The following is a 21,340-nucleotide window of genomic DNA, read 5'->3' on the forward strand; positions in this document are numbered from 1 at the left end:
AAGCATCTCCAGAGTCAAGCATCTCCAGAGTCAAGCATCTCCAGAGTCAAGCATCTCCAGAGTCAAGCATCTCCAGAGTCAAGCATCTCCAGAGTCAAGCATCTCCAGAGTCAAGCATCTCCAGAGTCAAGCATCTCCAGAGTCAAGCATCTCCAGAGTCAAGCATCTCCAGAGTCAAGCATCTCCAGAGTCAAGCACATCACCTGCTTGTTAACTACCGTTTATTTAACCAGTTTAGAAGCAGAACATGTATTAAAGTGAAAAGCACTGACCCAGGCCCAGGTATTCATCGTTGCTCTGCTCCTTGGTGCTGGTGATGAAGCCCTCTTTCCCCCGAACCGTTCCTGAGATGTACCTGGCCTTCACCCCCGTCCCGATCAGCTGGGCCAGCTCCAACTGACTGATACACTTCATTATCTGTAGGGGGGTGGGGGGCACCCATACATTCACTTATTTATTCATTCATTTGCACAGATATATCCACTCATTAGCCTTAATTAGTTGACAGAGAAACATATTTATCACATCGGTTCCATATCAAAATAAACAAAATGGAGACAAAATGATGCAATATAGCGTAGGACAGCAATACTGACAGTGATACTATAACAGCTACTACTGATTACTAGACTGAACAATGAGATGAAAAGTGGGCAGCGGGTCCAGACCTCGTGCCAGGAGGTGCCCAGGTAGTTTCCGTCTGTGTGGGCGACGGTGATGAGAGTCTTGATGGTGTCGATGTTCTTCTGCTTCATCTCAGTGATGCCAGAGCTGGCTGTGAGCAGGGTGAACCGTGCCAGGGCCTGGATGTACGCATCCCGCTCCAGCTGTGTGTGAGAGAGAGAGAGAGAGAGAGAGAGAGAGAGAGAGAAGAAGACAGTACTGCTTTACTCTCTCCATAAAGTTTTAGATCATGCCGAGACATACAAAGACACAAACCCGTATAATCTAAATAGGTATAATAACTGGGCGGTGCAGTTTTTATTATTGTTAATAGGTGTTGTACAAATATTATCAGGTCCCACAGAAATGTTGTTTCTATGATGTATGTGAAATGTGTTGATTTCTGTCGTAAAGTGTCTGTATGTTATAAGATCAATGAGTTGAAATGTCTGTTTGTACATAATGTGGTCATGTTTATATGTTCAGCTGCCTGGCGAATGTGAATGTAAATGAGCTGTCAGCCAAATGTGGTCCAACGCATCACTTCCTATACTCTGGGATGTATGTGTTGTGGTACATTGTCCCTGCCCAAAAAAATTAAGAAATACAATACAATAATATTTGGGAAACACACCATTTGAACACATACAGTGTTAGCGTGCTAACTAGATTACCTGTATGGTGAAGATGCAGGCTATCCGGATGGCAAAGCGTATTCCCTCCAGACAGAGAAAAGCCACCTCAGTGTCGTCACAGTCCTGGAGGCCCACACTGAAGGCTGCTAGGAACGGGGTCCAGGCCAGCTTAAACATGGGTCTGACGTGCTCCAGGTGGGTGGCGCTGGTGAAGGGAGCCTGGACGTGACTGACTGCCTCCATCAGGGCCTTGGCTGTCTTAGCCATCTGCTCCATCTCTACATTATACAGCAGCCGCCTCTGCTTCTCACTGGCCACACCTGATCCAGGAATAGAGGTAAAGCAAAAACATCAACAAACAGTCTCTGCTTATTTTTGGCTACACCTGATCCAGGATCAGATTAAAGGCTTCCTCCATTTAGCTTTTGCCTATATTTTCAGATCAGTGCATATCATAGAGGAGACGAGAGGAAGCCACTTGAACAAAAGCCTGGATGTGCCTGGATACAGCCCTTAGCCGTGGTATATTTGTCATATATCACAACCCCCTGAGGTGCCTTATTGCTGTTATAAACTGGTTACCAACATAATTAGAGCAGTAAAAATAAATGTTTTGTCATACCCGTGGTATACGGTCTGATATACCACAGCTTTCAGCCAATCAGCATTCAGGGCTCTAACCACCCAGTTTATAACTGGAAATAATCCACTCATAAACTTTCCCATTGAACAACCGAGACTATATCAAACTTTTCCACAGATCAGTAATACAATCTAATGAAACTATATCTTAATCCCCTTTATATCTCTTTGATTGTGATGAGAATTCTACGATCTCCACAAAGATATCAGATAAAATGACTCTCGTCGGTTACATCTAAAGCTGAATACTTGAGAAAGATCCATTACGCCGCAAAATAGGCATTTCACGTCTTGACGTCTGAACAAAATCATATTTGACACGCTCAATTTCAGTCTGTAATGACATAGTTGTGCTGGCAGACACAGAGGGACAGAGATACGCACTGTGCTTGTTGGATTTCAGAGTAATTTCCTTGGTCTCCTTCATAGCGATCTTCTTCCCTGCGATCTCGTCGTAGATGGCAGACAGATATTCCTCCGGTAGATCCTTGCTGTCGTTGATCCCTCTGTTCATCTTGATGTATTGCTCTTTAGTCATCTTGTTCTTCACCTTTGAAAAGTAAAATATGAGATGTATTACCATAACCTGTCTGTCTGCCAGCCTGTCTGTCTGTCTCTCTGCACCGGCCTATTTGTCTGTTTATCTGTCTGCCTGCCTGCATCTCTGCCTGCCTGCCTGTCTATTTGCCTGTATGTCTGCCTGTCTGTATGTCTGCCTGTCTGTCTGCCTATTTGCCTGTCTGTCTGCAACAGCTAGCATTGCTTTCCCTGTGTGTCTGCCATGGATAAATGTCTTCTAAACGCAGCTGAGGTGATTGTTTCTGTCAGTTCATCTTCCCAGAAACTGGCTCCGGCTGCAGTCTTACCTGCGGACTATGAAGGTCTGTTGTCAACATAATGATTGAGTAGGCAAGGACGTACGCAGTGTCTGCACTCGCAAACTCGGTTTGTCTGAAGAGAGGAGAGAGAGAAGAGGATAAACATAGAGATGAATAAAGAATTGATGCATAGACAACACAATATTTAGTAAATGCACTGACTTGATAATAGAGAGCAATTTGACTCCTGACATTCAATGTCCTTGAATGTGCTTGACATCACAAATGAAGTCTTCTTCTAAGTCTACGAATCCATAATACCCAGACTAGTACACTCCACTCCACTCCACACTCACCCCTGGTTGCATTCTAGGTATCTCGCAGCGAATTTCTCCATGAGCCTGTCGATCTTCTGAGCCTCTCCCGGGAGACGGAAGCCCTCGAGGAACGTTCTGAGAGCGTAGACAAAGTCCTTGCCTTGGAAGTCCATCTGGTCCACATAGGCATACATGACCTCTTTATTGAAGCGATCATTGTCCCCCAGGAACTCACCCACCTGAGTCTGAGAGGTAGGATGTGAGAGAGAGCGAGAGAGACAGAGAGATAGAGAGAGAGAGAGCGAGGGTACAGAGAAAGGGAAGAGGTCGATGCAATGACATTGAGTTCAATCAATAAATATTGAGTGTTATAGAAAAACAGCTTACTCGCTTGACTCTTTAATGCATGTGCTACACATTGGAAGCCAATTAACACATATTGTCCTAACAAGCATCTCCTTTCCCTCAGAGGCACAGCCAACTGAGAGGAAAGGACTATGTTCTCTCCCAGTGCTGTCAGACTAGTCTCTCTGGCTAGCTGTTTGAGGGCCTCTTGTTCCAAAGCAGATGTTATGAACACACTTTAATGCCGATTATCACCGAACCGAACCCCCCCGAGGCCAGCCAATCAACCGGGAGAGTGCTTCACTCGTTAAAATATAAATTGATGTGCGCTCGGTGGAGGACGTAGGAATCATCTTGGAGTGGGATGATAATGCTGGCGGTTCAGCATTAGGAGCTAAGAGCCTTGGTGTTTCTATGGGATGGATGTGTTCTGCTCTGGGCCTGCAGCTGTGTGGAGGCCGGATGAGAGAGAGAACTGTGTAAACCTAGAGTTTAATGAGCTAGAATGGGTATTCGTGTATTTACCACCCAGATCCCCTATGAGCTGTTACATTCGCAATAACCACTCTACACTACTAAATCACAATGTACAGGTTAAAAGGTGAAAGGTTCAGAGAGCACAGAGCTGAATGAGGTAGAGTGGGTTTATTTGGATCCACACAAGTCAAATGAAATGCAGATAACTGAAGTAGATTGGGTAAACAGATTTAAAAAGGTTCTTTACCGAGTCCAGCCTCTCCTCCTGGTGCAGGAACTGAGCGAGGTCCTCCGGGGTGGTTCCCAGCATACCTTGCTCCTGGAGGTACTGGACACCCCTCTTTGGTTTCTTGTTGAACCTGAACACGGTGAAGAGAACAAAGACAGTGCTACAGTATGCTTACTACAGTATGCTTACTATAGTATGCTTACTAAGGTGGAGAAGGAAGTTGCCATCCAGAGCCATAGTCTATCATTTATATGTTGTCCTAATTACAGTAACTAACTCATTCATAATTGGCAAATTAATCAATGGCATTAATTGATCAATTAAGTGCCATGGAGAAATTAAAACTAAGACAACAAACAGGACAACTTCCCTCACTAGAAGGACTGGAGTTGTGCACCCCTGGGTGTGAATACATTCAGCTGTCTATACAGGATAAGGTGAATATATTCAGCTGTCTATACAGGATAAGGTTAATATATTCAGCTGTCTATACAGGATAAGGTGAATATATTCAGCTGTCTATATAGGATAAGATTAATATATTCAGGTATACAGCATAGCAGCACTAGTCTGGCTTACAGGTCGATGCCCTGCTCAATGATCTCCTTCTGTTGTTTGAGAACCTCAAACTGCTCTGGGTTGTCTGTCCCTGACATCTGTGTACTGTAGCTCCCGATGCCCGACGAGGCTGTGGAGTCCAGGGAGTTGATGCTTCCGTAGCGGTTGATGGTCTCTGGGGCCTTTGTCTCATTGGTCTCCTGCTCCGAGGGCTTCTCCTGACCTGGGGAGGGAGAAGAACATTGAACAATCAATGGTCTGAGAGAGATGAGTAAAAACCGTAGTTGGTGTTAGGACCCCAACGCAATCAGCAATCCAGCACAGCCAGGCAAGCCAACACTAAACGTTTTCAATTGAAACATACAGTACCAGTCAAAAGTTTGGATACACCTACTCATTCAAGGGTTTTTCTTTATTTTTACTATTTTCTATATTGTAAAATAATAGTGAAGACATCCAAACTATGAAATAACACATACGGAATCATGAAGTAACCAAAAAAGTGAGATTCTTCAAAGTAGCCACCCTTTGCCTTGATGACAGCTTTGCACACTCTTGGCATTCACTCACCACCTTAACCTGGAATGCTTTTCCAACCGTCTTGAAGGAGTTTCCACATATGCTGAGCACTTGTTGGCTGCTTTTGCTTCACTCTGCAGTCCAACTCTTCCCAAACCATCTCAATTGGGTTGAGGTCGGGTGATTGTGGAGGCCAGGTAATTTGATGCAGCACTCCATCACTCTCCTTGGTCAAATAGCCCTTACACAGCCTGGAGGTGTGTTTTAGGTCATTGTTCTGTTGAAAAACAAATGGTAGTCCCACTAAGCGCAAACCAGATAGGATGGCATATCGCTGCAAAATGCTGTGGTAGCCATGCTGGTTAAGTGTGCCTTGAATTCTAAATAAATCACAGACAGTGTCACCAGCAAAGCACCCCCACACAATCACACCTCCTCCTCCATGCTTCACGGTGGGAACCACACATGCAGAGATCATCCGTTCACCTACTCTGCATCTCACAAAGACATGGCGGTTGGAACCAAAAATCTCCAATTTGGACTCATCAGACCAATGGACAGATTTCCACTGGTTTAATGTCCATTGCTTGTGTTTCTTGGCCCAAGCAAGTCTCTTCTTCTTATTGGTGTCCTTTAGTAGTGGTTTCTTTGCAGCAATTCGACCGTGAAGGCCTGATTCTCCTCTGAACAGTTGACGTTGAAATGTGTCTGTTACTTGAACTCTGTGAAGCATTTATTTGGGCTGCAATCTGAGGTGCAGTTAACTCTAATGAACTTATCCTCTGCAGCAGAGGTAACTTCGGGTCTTCCTTTCCAAAATTCTTGACATTTTCCAGGTTGACTGACCTTCATGTCTTAAAGTAATGATGGACTGTCGTTTCTCTTTGCTTATTTGAGCTGTTCTTGCCATAATATGGACTTGGTATTTTACCAAATAGGGCTATCTTCTGTATTCAATATTATTCTACAATGTAGAAAATATTAAAAAGAAAGAAAACCCTGGAATTAGTAGGTGTGTCCCAACTTATGACTGGTACTGTATATTCCATCAAACTTTTAGCCAGTAGGGGGGGTTCAGCCTTGAGTTTCTAGATCCAGGTCTCTGGGGAGTTCAGCAATAGTGGGAGGGACACTGCACTGCTGAGAGAAAGACAACATGATGAACCAGAGGCTTTGTCTGGTGGTATATTGTCTGCACACACACACATACGTTGGATCTTAATTTGAGCCAGTTTGCTACAGCACGAATTTTATTCTGCAGCTACAGGAAATGTGAATTATTATGTGGATTATAATTATTGTACATTTTTGTTTGGGGTTGATACATTTTTCGTAAGGGAAAGTTAAGTCAAAGTGGAAAATACAAACTTCAGAAGCCTTTTTTAACCTCAAATACACTACAAGTTTGACATTTCCTACAAGTTTGACATTTCCTGCAAAAGGGTGATCAAATGAAGATCGTACATCTGTACACACGCACACGCATACAACAGACAATAAAAAGGTCAGTTATCTAATAAACCAGGCAGGCTGCAGATGAAGCAGTGTACAGTATGTGTAACATGAAGGTAGTGTTGTAACATGGAGGGAGTGTTGTACCATGGAGGGAGTGTTGTAACATGGAGGGAGTGTTGTACCATGGAGGGAGTGTTGTAACATGGAGGGAGTGGTGTAACATGGAGGGAGTGGTGTAACATGGAGGGAGTGGTGTAACATGGAGGGAGTGTTGTAACATGGAGGTAGTGTTGTAACATGGAGGGAGTGTTGTAACATGGAGGTAGTGGTGTAACATGGAGGTAGTGTTGTAACATGGAGGTAGTGTTGTAACATGGAGGGAGTGTTGTAACATGGAGGGAGTGGTGTAACATGAAGGGAGTGTTGTAACATGAAGGGAGTGTTGTAACATGAAGGGAGTGTTGTAACATGGAGGTAGTGTTGTAACATGGAGGTAGTGTTGTAACATGGAGGTAGTGTTGTAACATGGAGGGAGTGTTGTAACATGGAGGGAGTGTTGTAACATGGAGGGAGTGTTGTAACATGGAGGGAGTGTTGTAACATGAAGGGAGTGTTGTAACATGGAGGGAGTGGTGTAACATGGAGGTAGTGGTGTAACATGGAGGGAGTGGTGTAACATGGAGGTAGTGGTGTAACATGGAGGTAGTGGTGTAACATGGAGGTAGTGGTGTAACATGGAGGTAGTGGTGTAACATGGAGGTAGTGGTGTAACATGGAGGTAGTGGTGTAACATGGAGGTAGTGGTGTAACATGAAGGGAGTGTTGTAACATGAAGGGAGTGTTGTAACATGGAGGGAGTGTTGTAACATGGAGGTAGTGGTGTAACATGGAGGGAGTGGTGTAACATGGAGGGAGTGGTGTAACATGGAGGGAGTGGTGTAACATGGAGGGAGTGGTGTAACATGGAGGTAGTGGTGTAACATGGAGGTAGTGGTGTAACATGGAGGGAGTGGTGTAACATGGAGGGAGTGGTGTAACATGGAGGTAGTGTTGTAACATGGAGGGAGTGTTGTAACATGGAGGTAGTGGTGTAACATGGAGGTAGTGGTGTAACATGGAGGTAGTGTTGTAACATGGAGGGAGTGGTGTAACATGGAGGGAGTGGTGTAACATGGAGGGAGTGGTGTAACATGGAGGTAGTGGTGTAACATGGAGGTAGTGGTGTAACATGGAGGTAGTGGTGTAACATGGAGGGAGTGGTGTAACATGGAGGTAGTGTTGTAACATGGAGGGAGTGGTGTAACATGGAGGGAGTGGTGTAACATGGAGGTAGTGTTGTAACATGGAGGGAGTGGTGTAACATGGAGGTAGTGGTGTAACATGGAGGTAGTGTTGTAACATGGAGGTAGTGTTGTAACATGGAGGGAGTGGTGTAACATGGAGGGAGTGGTGTAACATGGAGGGAGTGTTGTAACATGGAGGTAGTGGTGTAACATGGAGGGAGTGTTGTAACATGGAGGTAGTGGTGTAACATGGAGGTAGTGTTGTAACATGGAGGGAGTGGTGTAACATGGAGGGAGTGTTGTAACATGGAGGGAGTGTTGTAACATGGAGGGAGTGTTGTAACATGGAGGGAGTGTTGTAACATGGAGGGAGTGTTGTAACATGGAGGGAGTGGTGTAACATGGAGGGAGTGTTGTAACATGGAGGGAGTGTTGTAACATGGAGGGAGTGGTGTAACATGGAGGGAGTGTTGTAACATGGAGGGAGTGGTGTAACATGGAGGTAGTGTTGTAACATGGAGGGAGTGGTGTAACATGGAGGGAGTGTTGTAACATGGAGGTAGTGGTGTAACATGGAGGTAGTGGTGTAACATGGAGGGAGTGTTGTAACATGGAGGTAGTGGTGTAACATGGAGGGAGTGTTGTAACATGGAGGTAGTGGTGTAACATGAAGGGAGTGGTGTAACATGGAGGGAGTGGTGTAACATGGAGGTAGTGGTGTAACATGGAGGGAGTGTTGTAACATGGAGGTAGTGGTGTAACATGGAGGGAGTGTTGTAACATGGAGGTAGTGGTGTAACATGAAGGGAGTGTTGTAACATGGAGGTAGTGGTGTAACATGGAGGGAGTGTTGTAACATGGAGGTAGTGTTGTAACATGGAGGTAGTGGTGTAACATGGAGGGAGTGGTGTAACATGGAGGGAGTGGTGTAACATGAAGGGAGTGTTGTAACATGGAGGTAGTGGTGTAACATGGAGGGAGTGTTGTAACATGGAGGTAGTGTTGTAACATGGAGGTAGTGGTGTAACATGGAGGGAGTGTTGTAACATGGAGGTAGTGGTGTAACATGGAGGGAGTGTTGTAACATGGAGGTAGTGTTGTAACATGGAGGTAGTGGTGTAACATGGAGGTAGTGTTGTAACATGGAGGTAGTGTTGTAACATGGAGGTAGTGTTGTAACATGGAGGTAGTGTTGTAACATGGAGGGAGTGTTGTAACATGGAGGTAGTGGTGTAACATGGAGGGAGTGTTGTAACATGGAGGGAGTGTTGTAACATGGAGGTAGTGTTGTGTGTGTAGCCTGAGGGGACAGAACAGGGCAGAACAGGCAGGTCTGATGCTACTGTTCTGTGGGTGAATCAGGTCCATGGTGGTTGTCTGGCTGTAAGACACATTGTACGTTGGTAAGGGATCTAATTACCCATCGGAAACTCTCTAAAACATTCAGGACACCATCAGGGTAATGTGAGCTGGCAGTGTGCTTCCTCCACTCAACAACTTCATAGAGCAGAGTACATGGTAGAGGAGGGTGGCAGAGCCAGGGTAGAGGAGGAGGGTGGCAGAGCCAGGGTAGAGAAGGAGGAGGGTGGCAGAGCCAGGGTAGAGGAGGAGGGTGGCAGAGCCAGGGTAGAGGAGGAGGGTGGCAGAGCCAGGGTAGAGAAGGAGGAGGGTGGCACAGCCAGGGTAGAGAAGGAGGAGGGTGGCACAGCCAGGGTAGAGAAGGAGGAGGGTGGCACAGCCAGGGTAGAGAAGGAGGAGGGTGGCACAGCCAGGGTAGAGGAGGAGGGTGGCACAGCCAGGGTAGAGGAGGAGGGTGGCACAGCCAGGGAAGATGAGGAGGGTGGCACAGCCAGGGTAGAGGATGGTGGCACAGCCAGGGTAGATGAGGGTGGCAGAGCCAGGGTAGAGGAGGAGGGTGGCAGAGCCAGGGTAGAGGAGGAGGGTGGCAGAGCCAGGGTAGATGAGGGTGGCACAGCCAGGGTAGATGAGGAGGGTGGCAGAGCCAGGGTAGATGAGGGTGGCACAGCCAGGGTAGAGGAGGAGGGTGGCACAGCCAGGGTAGATGAGGGTGGCACAGCCAGGGTAGAGGAGGAGGGTGGCAGAGCCAGGGTAGAGGAGGAGGGTGGCAGAGCCAGGGTAGATGAGGAGGAGGGTGGCACAGCCAGGGTAGAGGGAGGAGGGTGGCGCAGCCAGGGTAGAGGAGGAGGGTGGCAGAGCCAGGGTAGAGGAGGAGGGTGGCAGAGCCAGGGTAGAGGAGGAGGGTGGCAGAGCCAGGGTAGAGGAGGAGGGTGGCAGAGCCAGGGTAGAGGAGGAGGGTGGCACAGCCAGGGTAGAGGAGGAGGGTGGCACAGCCAGGGTAGAGGAGGAGGGTGGCACAGCCAGGGTAGAGGAGGAGGGTGGCACAGCCAGGGTAGATCAGGAGGGTGGCACAGCCAGGGTAGAGGAGGAGGGTGGCACAGCCAAGGTAGAGGAGGAGGGTGGCACAGCCAGGGTAGAGGAGGAGGGTGGCACAGCCAGGGTAGAGGAGGGTGGCACAGCCAGGGAAGATGAGGAGGGTGGCACAGCCAGGGAAGATGAGGAGGGTGGCACAGCCAGGGTAGAGGATGGTGGCACAGCCAGGGTAGAGGAGGAGGGTGGCACAGCCAGGGTAGATGAGGGTGGCACAGCCAGGGTAGAGGAGGAGGGTGGCACAGCCAGGGTAGATGAGGAGGAGGGTGGCACAGCCAGGGTAGAGAAGGAGGAGGGTGGCAGAGCCAGGGTAGAGGAGGAGGGTGGCAGAGCCAGAGTAGAGGAGGAGGGTGGCAGAGCCAGGGTAGAGGAGGAGGGTGGCACAGCCAGGGTAGAGGAGGAGGGTGGCACAGCCAGGGTAGATGAGGGTGGCACAGCCAGGGTAGATGAGGGTGGCACAGCCAGGGTAGATGAGGGTGGCAGAGCCAGGGTAGATGAGGGTGGCACAGCCAGGGTAGAGGAGGGTGGCACAGCCAGGGTAGAGGAGGAGGGTGGCACAGCCAGGGTAGAGGAGGAGGGTGGCACAGCCAGGGTAGAGGAGGAGGGTGGCACAGCCAGGGTAGAGGAGGAGGGTGGCACAGCCAGGGTAGAGGAGGGTGGCGGCACAGCCAGGGTAGAGGAGGAGGGTGGCACAGCCAGGGAAGAGGAGGAGGGTGGCACAGCCAAGGTAGAGGAGGAGGGTGGCACAGCCATGGTAGAGGGAGGAGGGTGGCACAGCCAGGGTAGAGGAGGAGGGTGGCACAGCCAGGGTAGAGGGAGGAGGGTGCACATCCAGGATAGAGAGGAGGGTGCACAGCCAGGATAGAGGAGGAGGGTGGCACAGCCAGGGAAGAGGAGGAGGGTGGCACAGCCAGGGTAGAGGGAGGTGGGTGGCACAGCCAGGGAAGAGGAGGAGGAGTGTGGCACAGCCAGGGTAGAGGGAGGTGGGTGGCACAGCCAGGGTAGAGGGAGGAGGGTGGCACAGCCAGGGTAGAGGGAGGAGGGTGCACATCCAGGATAGAGAGGAGGGTGCACAGCCAGGATAGAGGAGGAGGGTGGCACAGCCAGGGAAGAGGAGGAGGGTGGCACAGCCAGGGTAGAGGGAGGTGGGTGGCACAGCCAGGGAAGAGGAGGAGGAGTGTGGCACAGCCAGGGTAGAGGGAGGTGGGTGGCACAGCCAGGGAAGAGGAGGAGGGTGGCACAGCCAGGTTAGAGGGAGGAGGGTGGCACAGCCAGGTTAGAGGGAGGAGGGTGGCACAGCCAAGGTAGCAAAGCTCTCTTCAACGTTTACTAGTTCTAATCACAATGTACAGTATAACCAGCGGTGGCTTTTTCCCATATTGTACACCGAGCTGGCTTAAAAAAACTCTAAATCTATCCAGAACCTACAGCGTTTGAAGGCAAGTAACATGAGATTATGCAAATGAAAGGTAGATAAGGCATCTAAATAACACCCACAGTACTAATCACAGCCACCGTAGCCCCCTCCACCCTCTAATCTAGGCCCCAATGACTCCTACTGTTGCAACAGCAACCAGGCTACCAAACACTCCACACCTTTCTGCCATTACCTGCTCTTCCTGTGAAGTCAGCCAACCAGAGAACAAAGAGGAAAATACCAAAATTAAGAGAAAGTGGAGAGGTATTATCTATGTAATGATATAAAAACATGTTTTCAGAAACACAATGCATTAGCTGAGCTACAGTATCTACATGTAAAATTGCATAATTAGGATGCACTTTCACTGACTCAGAAAAACATATTTTGTTTGAAGTAACCTAAAAGCATAGGAGACTCGTCACAGCAGCCAATACCGAGACATACTGTCTACTTCAGCATGGTCACTAAATGAGTTGGCACTAGCTGTATGGTGACTTCAGCATGGTCACTAAATGAGTTTGCACTAGCTGTATGGTGACTTCAGCATGGTCACTAAATGAGTTGGCACTAGCTGTATGGTGACTTTGGCATGGTCACTAAATGAGTTGGCACTAGCTGTATGGTGACTTCAGCATGGTCACTAAATGAGTTGGCACTAGCTGTATGGTGACTTCAGCATGGTCACTAAATGAGTTGGCACTAGCTGTATGGTGACTTTGGCATGGTCACTAAATGAGTTGGCACTAGCTGTATGGTGACTTCAGCATGGTCACTAAATAAGTTGGCACTAGCTGTATGGTGACTTCAGCATGGTCACTAAATAAGTTGGCACTAGCTGTACGGTGACTTCGGCATGGTCACTAAATGAGTTGGCACTAGCTGTATGGTGACTAACCCTAACCCCTGTACCAGTAGTGCTGTTTGTTAGTTCAGCTGCCTTCCGTGCCTTGGTAGAGTTAGCTCTCTGAGTGCCAGAAGGTAGCCTGAGGCTAGCCTTGTAGATCCTCTCTAGGGGGATATGTGGGGATATCTGGCACCCCTCTCAGAGCCTCTACTTCCCTGCCTCTGTCCTTGCCTTCGTTAAAGCTCTCTTTCCCTCCCTTCATTAGAGCCCTCCTTTCCTACTTGGATAAAGCATCTAACAGGAATGATTCCTCTCAGCTCATTCTGAAGCAAGCCAGGGGTCTTATCCAGGAGCACTGACAGAGGGTCTGTCTGTCGCACCATGGCTTTTCCTCATCAGCCGGTTCCGGGTATTGAGTTAGCCTGCCCTGCCCTGGTGTATTAGCCTGCCTGTATTATATTAGCCTTTCAGTGCTGCTGAGGGAGAGCCTGTCCTGTCAGGGTCTGACTGGGCTAGCCACACTGATGGATGCTAGCCATCGATCTCTTTCTCAGGGTATGTGCTTGCCATAATGATGAACGCTAGCCTTCTCAGGGTCTGTACAATCTGTAGGCTACTGATGAATGCTAATGGCTAGTCTTCTGTCTCAGGGAATATGCTATAGCTGTATTGATGAATATCACTCTTCCCTCTAACCCCAGTTAACCCCAGTGATGAACGGTAGCCTCAGGCAGGTTTGACTGAGAGTAAAGCCTTGGCATAGCTTGGCCGTCTTCCCTTTGCTCATAGTTTTACCATTCTACAGGAAAAGGTATGTATGCACAATATGCCCCCGTGCATCAGCGACTATAAATATGGTACATACACACTCTAGGGTTCCACCATTGCTGATATGGAGAATTGAAGTTCTAGGATGTGGGAGGTCAGAGTGATGTAAGTAGAATATATCAAATCCATTCCAAATAGTGGAGGTTTGGACTCCAACTGTGCATCCAAACCCTTTGATCCTCCTGGTAACCACAAAGGAGCAGGCAGAACGGTGCACTTGAAGAATGGCTAAACAGTTTTCCTCAGGATCTAAATCCAACCCAGTGGCACACCTGTCCCCACCAGCCTCAGGGTAACTGTAGTTTGGTCAGTCTCTTACCAAGGCTGGTCTGGGAGTTGGGGTTGACATACTGGTCCTTACTCCACTCTACCATACACTTCAAGATGGACACCAGACACTCCAGGCCTTTCTTCCTCAGGGTCAACTCCTGGTGGGAACAGAGAAATGTTACATCATCTTTAGCGCAATATACATGTATCAAATACACAAAGAAATACACTTTTGTAACGCCATTGGTCAGTCTTACTTGGAGTGGTGTTGTGCCGAGCTCGTGGCCTGCCCGGCCCTGTGCGATCTTCGACAGGTCATTCACCAGCCTCTCAAAGATATTAGCAGCATTCAAGTCACAATCATAATTCACATAGATATCTACCACACCCTGGGCATCTGAGGGAGGAGACATGAGGGACAGTTGGTACTTGACTTGTAATTGACGTTGATGCGCTGTACCACAGATAGCATTTCACATTGACACCACACACACACACACTCACCTGCACATATTCTGGTGAGGGTCTGTATAACCATCCATTTATGGTCGTAGGAGCTTGTGGACGTCTCCAGAATGTACAGGAAAATCTCCTTGAAGAACACCTGCGCAGCGAAACAAACCGTGACAGTTAAAGATGAGGACACAAAGAGGCCGAGATGAGAAAAGCTTAATGAATCTTCATTTACAGAACTATCCACTGTAACAAAGCCATAAACACATACATCTCACTGCAGGCTGACCGCTCAACTATGAAATCATAACATCTCAACCAACAACATCTGTCTCCAGATGTCTCCATGGCCACAAACAGTCGCGGGTAGATTAAGTCATCAACTTCAGCATGAGGAAATATTACAACCAGACCACTGTGGAAGTGGACTACAAATCAGAAGCAACAGCTAACAGGTAATACTGAAACTCAATCGCACTGAGACAAAACTACATTACTGTGCCCTGTGATAAACTTCATCTCCCATGAATCGCCTGTGTCAGGTGCCTGCTGTATTGAGAGCTGAGAGGTTTACAACATTGGGAGAGGGAACAGGAGAGATTGGCATTTGGGGACAGGACAGCTATTCAGCGACAGAACAGAACAGTGTCTCGACCTGCATGTTGATGGGTTTTCAAGTAGGACAAGAAAGGAGGAATATTAGATGGAATATGAAGAGTAATAAATGGTTTGTGACTTTGGGGAGGAAGAGAAATACTATTTGGACTAATAGCTGGTCAGGTTTGTTCCAGAAAGTGGACTAAATCAGCAGCTTAATATTTTGCCACAGAGGAACAACCAAAATGTAGGTAGCTACCTCAATCTGCATCTTCAGGTGGGTCTTGAAGTGGGAGAGGAGGGTGAGGAAGATGGAGAGCGAGAGCGAGAAGACCTCTGGGATGGAGGAGACGCCGTTCTTAGACAGCGCCACACACAGGTACTGCTTGATGGCGTTGATGAACATCTCGTTGGTCTTGAAGACGGGCCCAGCGTTCTGCAGGATGGACAGCAGCAGCTGAAGGGACAGCACCTTGGAGCGCAGCTCGTGGGACCTGGCAGGAGACCGAAAGAGGCATTGATTCAGACTTCTAACATTTAAGTGCAACAGGAATAAGAATTCTTTATATGTTCAGTAGCCAAACGTTGTCAAACGTTGTAGATGGAAATGCCATGAATAGAGCCCATGTGACTCCTTATTCTAAATGTCAGAGATGTTTGTTCCAGCATATTTATATCTGAACGTTCCAAAACGTTGTGCCTGCTGAATTTTTCCTTGATTTATACCATATGCCATCAATCAGCTTAATATGCACATAAAGTGACCCCTGATAATGTATTTATTATGTGGGGATGAAGACAGAGATCAGGGGTGGACTAGGACCAAAAATGGCCCAGGCATTTCTAACACACCGGCCAATTCTTTTTTCTTGAGGCCCCTACACTGGCCCATTTTTTCCCCTTGAGGATCCCATTATTAGCCAGATAATTATCATTTTGCACAACAAAGAAAACAACAAGTTATTCAGGCCCTTAGGCCAAAATTCCAGATGGCCAGCCCACCCCTGACAGAGATGCATCAATAACAGGTGCTCTGTGAGACACCATCTGATTCATCAGTTATTAGCAGCACTTCCTGGTTGACCCACATCTGACTGAGGATCCTAATGGTCTGGTGGCAGTCAGGGGATCTGGGGGTGTCCAGCTAATGTCCGCCTAATGTCCGCCTCTATACTAAGAGCCTGACCTAGCTAGATGAGCTGGAGCTGTTTTCCTTTTTCCAATAACATTTCCAATAATAGATCTGCACATACAAACACCATATGTTACAGCATAGAGAGGGCATATTTCCGTAATAGATCATTATAGTTAGATAATTATATTGTCCATTTCCCCTTTCCATAAGTCCGACCCGTATTTCTAAACAGCTGTATGATGGAGAAGAAGTAGGAACCCAAAATATGTATTTTGTTGTCTTCTTATTTGCAGTGACTGGCTTCCTATCTGTAATGCTCCCAAGCACTCCTCCACAGACATACTGATATTAATGTAGCATACAGAAATATAGTGCATTCGGAAAGTATTCAGACCCCTTGACTTTTTCCACATGTTGTTACTTTACAGCCTTATTCTAAAATGGATTAAATAAAAAAAATGTCCCTCTCAATCTACACACAATACCCCATAATGATGTCACAATACCCCATAATGATGTCACAATACCCCATAATGTCATCACAATACCCCATAATGACATCACAATACTCCATAATGACATTACAATACCCCATAATGTCATCACAATACCCCATAATGACATCACAATACTCCATAATGACATTACAATACCCCATAATGACATCACAATACCCCATAATGTCATCACAATACCCCATAATGTCATCACAATACCCCATAATGACATTACAATACCCCATAATGACATTACAATACCCCATAATGACATTACAATACCCCATAATGACAAAGCGAAAACAGGCTATTAGAAATGTTTGCAAATTTAAAAAAAGAAATACCTTATTTACATTAGTATTCAGACCCTTTGCTATGAGACTTGAAATTGAGTTCAGGTGCATCCTGTTTCCATTGATCATCTTTCAGATGTTTCTACAACTTGATTGGAGTCCACTTGTGGTAAATTATTTGATTGGACATGATTTGGAAAGGCACACACCTGTCTATATAAGGACCCACAGTTGACAGTGCATGTCAGAGCAAAAACCAAGCAATGAGATCAAAGGAATTGTCTGTAGAGCTCCAAGACAGGATTGTGTCGAGGCACAGATCTGGGGGAGGGTACTAAAACATTTCTGCAGCATTGAAGGTCCCCAAGAACACAGTGTCCTCCATCATTCTTAAATGGAAGAAGTTGGGAACCACCAAGACTCTTGGCCGCCCGGCCAAACTGAGAAATCGGGGGAGAAGGCCTTAGTCAGGGAACCCGATGGTCACTCTGACAGAACTCCAGAGTTCTTCTGTAGAGATGGGAGAACCTTCCAGAAGGATAACCAACTCTGCACCACTCAACCAAATCAGGCCTTTATGGTAGAGAAGGCCAGACGGAAGCCACTCCTCAGTAAAAGGCACATGACAGCCCACTTGGAGTTTGCCAAAAGGCACCTAAAGACTCTCAGACCATGAGAAACAAGATTCAACTCTTTGGCCTGAATGCCAAGTGTCACGTCTGGCGGAGAACTGGCAGCATCCCTACAGTGAAGCATGGGTGGCAGCATCATGCTGTGGGGATGTTTTTCAGTGGCAGGGACTGGAAAACTAGTCAGGATCGAAGGAAAGATGAACAGAGCAAAGTACAGAGAGATCCTTGATGAAAATCTGCTCCGCAGCGCTCAGGACCTCAGACTGGGGCAAAAGTTCACCTTCCAACAGGACAACAACCCTAATTACATAGCCAAGACAACGCAGAAGTGGGTTCGGGACAAGTCTCTGAATGTCCTTGAGTGGCCCAGCTAGAGCCCGGACTTGAACCCGATTGAACATCTCTGGAGACCTGAAAATAGCTGTGCAGCAACGCTCCCCATTCCACCTGACAGAGCTTGAGAGGATCTGCAGTGAAGAATGGGAGAAACTCCCCAAATACAGGTGTGCCAAGCTTGTAGCGTCATACCCAAGAAGACGTGAGGCTGTAATCGCTGCCAAAGGTGCTTCAACAAAGTACTGAGTAAAGGGTCTGAATACTTATGTGAAATTGAAGTTTTTTATAATAAAAAAAAAATACATTTTCTAAAACGTATAAAACCCGTTTTTGCTTTGTCATTATGGGGTATTGTGTGCAGATTGATGAATAAAAAAACCGATGTAATACATTTTAGAATAAGGCTGTAACGTAACAAAATGGAAAAAGTCAAGGGGCATTCAGCGCAGGGGAAACCTGACAACTTGATCATTTCAGCTTGGCCCGGAAAAGGCTGGCTGGGTACATTTTTAGTACAATAACAAATCAACAATGTGAACCATAGAAAATCAAAAGGAACAAAACATACCTGAGCCATGAACAACAAGACAAATTACCTTGGGCATGTTTTCAATGTATATATGCAAAACATAAATCCTATGTCTGGTGTTCATAGTCAGTGGGTTGAACTGAACATGCCATGCAGCCTTGGAGTATGATAACTTGACCATTTGACTGTTGAGGACTGTCGATGTGTGCTTCCTTAAAGCCAATTTGAGGTGACTAAAAAACAAGGTAATATGCCAACTTTAATCTTTTATTAACAAATTACAACAGCAAGATTCAATACTGATTTGTAATCCCTAAAAAGACATGTTCAAAGCATCTGTTGTAAGTTATACAGCTATAAAGCAGGTCTCCTGTGTGTCGTCCGGGTATCACCAGGGCCAGTCATGGAGTAAATCTCTCTGTGGGTGAAAAGGCTTTCTGTCTTACAGACACTGAGCCCTTCCTCTGGTGGCACGGCCATCCTCCCTGTCACCCCTGACAAAGGCCTGTGATAAACAGGGTTCCATTCCACCATTGTTCTTAGACAGTGTTCTTAGACAGAATTCTGACAACACTATAGGAACACTGGGCCAGAACTCTCACTAGCCAATGCGGATAGAGTGTTAGGCCACATGGGCCATTGGGAGAATGATGGAGATGGGAGACTGAGACAGTCAGAATTTAGTTACCATACAGAAACCAGATTCAGGAAATCTTGTTATGTAAAAACTGCCATCAGATCCAGCAAATCAGATGCTTATTTGGCTGTAACGGGCTGGGAAATACATACAGAAGAACACCGAAATGTAATCTCCCTTGTATTGGATCAAAGCAAAATCTGATTAGATATTTTTTCCCTTGTAATTTCCTGTTCTACAGAGGGAGAAAAAAACAGGGAGCACAGGAAGCGATACAGAACCAATAATCAGCTAAGTGATGCTTCATCCAAACACACACCAACCATCACAACACTCCCAACTAATAAATAGGCTACCCTCCACAAGACATGATTCAACTAAGGAACACACACCAAAAATAAACCTGTAATAGCCTATTTACTAGGGTAATACATCTACTGATCCTCTATTCAATTCTCTAAAACCAAGCAATAATAAGCTTCCTGATACAGGAACTCAACTTACTTTGGGTCTGGCGGTCCATCTGACAGAGGCTTCATGGACAGCTTGCAGAGCGATCTAAACACTAGGAAGGCATCCTTCTGGAGAATATGGGAGAACTTAGCACCTGGTACTGGGCCTGTGGTCGCCCCTGACTCCTAACGCAGAAACACAAACAGATGGTCTACATCAAAAAAGTTTAATCAAGAGTCAATTATCATCAAATATGAATTCCCCATTTGACAAAAAGAGTGTGAAATAAATGCTTCCAATTAATGTATCTGTTCAACCTTGATCATGTAAGACTGTAATCGTACACTCTTAGAAAAAAAGGGTTCGTTGTCCCCATAGGAGAACCCTTTTTGGTTCCAGGTAGAACCCTTTTTGGTTCCAGGTAGAACCCTCTGTGGAAAGGGTTCTACATTGAAATCAAAATGGTACTACCTGGAAACAAAAGGGTTATACCTGGAACCAAAAACTGTTCTTCAAAGGGTTCTCCTATGGGGACAGCCGAAGAACCCTTTTTGGTTCTAGAGTGTAGATAATTACAGTGCTCAAATATCGCTATAATAACCTGAGGAACTGAGAGGAGATAGTCTATGAATCATGTTGGAATCAACCCCCGCAGACTGGAAGACAGACACTCTGATTCAGAGGAACTGAGAGGAGATAATCTATGAATCATGTTGGAATCAACCCCAGCAGACTAGAAGACAGACAATCTGATTCAGAGGAACTGAGAGGAGATAATCTATGAATCATGTTGGAATCAACCCCAGCAGACTAGAAGACAGACAATCTGATTCAGAGGAACTGAGAGGAGATAATCTATGAATCATGTTGGAATCAACCCCAGCAGACTAGAAGACAGACAATCTGATTCAGAGGAACTGAGAGGAGATAATCTATGAATCATGTTGGAATCAACCCCCGCAGACTGGAAGACAGACACTCTGATTCAGAGGAACTGAGAGGAGATAATCTATGAATCATGTTGGAATCAACCCCAGCAGACTGGAAGACAGACACTCTGATTCAGAGGAACTGAGAGGAGATAGTCTATGAATCATGTTGGAATCAACCCCAGCAGACTAGAAGACAGACAATCTGATTCAGAGGAACTGAGAGGAGATAGTCTATGAATCATGTTGGAATCAACCCCAGCAGACTAGAAGACAGACTATCTGATTCAGAGGAACTGAGAGGAGATAGTCTATGAATCATGTTGGAATCAACCCCAGCAGACTAGAAGACAGACAATCTGATTCAGAGGGGTTGGGTTAAATGCGGAAGACACATTTCAGTTGAATGCATTCAGTTGTACAACTGACTAGGTATCCCTCTTTCCCTTTATGACTGCAGCAGCAGAGGGTTTGAATAACCCTCATCTCTTTAATTCCTCATGTTACCAATGACTTCCATGTTCCTTCTTACAAATTGATAAACCCTTTAAATGCAATAAAAAATGTTTTTATCGGACTGGGTATTTAAACAGTTTTATTTGTCTGTTAAAACAGACACCCATGCTAGCACAAAACCACTTTGTAGAGCAAAGTGTGTTGCCGTGGTGACAGGCAGGTCAATCCCTCTCACCTGTGTATCATTGGAGCAGACAGACAGCCTGTCGTCGGGCAGCGACGGGGTGAAGCTGGCAGAGATGGGCGTGCCGGGGATTCCGTTGGCATGGACATTCTCGCTGTCGCTGCCCAGCGCCCCCTCGTCTTCCGCCACCTCTGTGACCTCTGTTACCTTTGTGATGTCCTCAGCGGGTTCCATAATCTCTGTGGGCTGCTTGGTCTCGCCAGCGGGCTCCTTGGCATCTGAACACAGATGAGCAGGGTTCAGGCAGTACCCTTTGGAGTGGTTTAGTATGCAAGGGTCAAAATAGCACTGAGACACACAATTCTCTCTCTCTTTCTAGACAGGACAAACAAGTAAACACACAGTAATGCCTAAACTCTCCAGACTTCTCATTCTAAAATGATTTTGTATCAGAATTC

General features: G+C 46.6%; 1 protein-coding gene across 5 annotated transcripts in view; it reads right to left on the reverse strand.

The window, feature by feature from the left end:
* The window catches only part of LOC120028102 (brefeldin A-inhibited guanine nucleotide-exchange protein 1-like), a 112,391-nt gene that overhangs the window by 17,938 nt on the left and 73,113 nt on the right, over positions 1-21,340 (reverse strand). For 4 of the 5 annotated variants that reach the window (XM_038973275.1, XM_038973271.1, XM_038973274.1 and 1 more), the window contains exons 8-21: positions 20,934-21,193; positions 19,365-19,498; positions 15,061-15,295; positions 14,256-14,355; positions 14,009-14,148; positions 13,801-13,909; positions 4,706-4,907; positions 4,145-4,256; positions 3,115-3,320; positions 2,807-2,891; positions 2,325-2,490; positions 1,338-1,618; positions 669-827; positions 273-417 (exon numbers count right to left, since the gene is read on the reverse strand). In XM_038973275.1, the coding sequence (XP_038829203.1) occupies positions 273-417; positions 669-827; positions 1,338-1,618; positions 2,325-2,490; positions 2,807-2,891; positions 3,115-3,320; positions 4,145-4,256; positions 4,706-4,907; positions 13,801-13,909; positions 14,009-14,148; positions 14,256-14,355; positions 15,061-15,295; positions 19,365-19,498; positions 20,934-21,193 (2,334 nt within the window). The remainder of the gene's footprint in view (positions 1-272; positions 418-668; positions 828-1,337; positions 1,619-2,324; positions 2,491-2,806; positions 2,892-3,114; positions 3,321-4,144; positions 4,257-4,705; positions 4,908-13,800; positions 13,910-14,008; positions 14,149-14,255; positions 14,356-15,060; positions 15,296-19,364; positions 19,499-20,933; positions 21,194-21,340) is intronic. The other variant, XM_038973273.1, reaches the window with a different exon arrangement.

Source organism: Salvelinus namaycush, chromosome 33 (genome assembly GCF_016432855.1).
Source record: "Salvelinus namaycush isolate Seneca chromosome 33, SaNama_1.0, whole genome shotgun sequence".
NCBI classification, from domain to species: domain Eukaryota; kingdom Metazoa; phylum Chordata; class Actinopteri; order Salmoniformes; family Salmonidae; genus Salvelinus; species Salvelinus namaycush.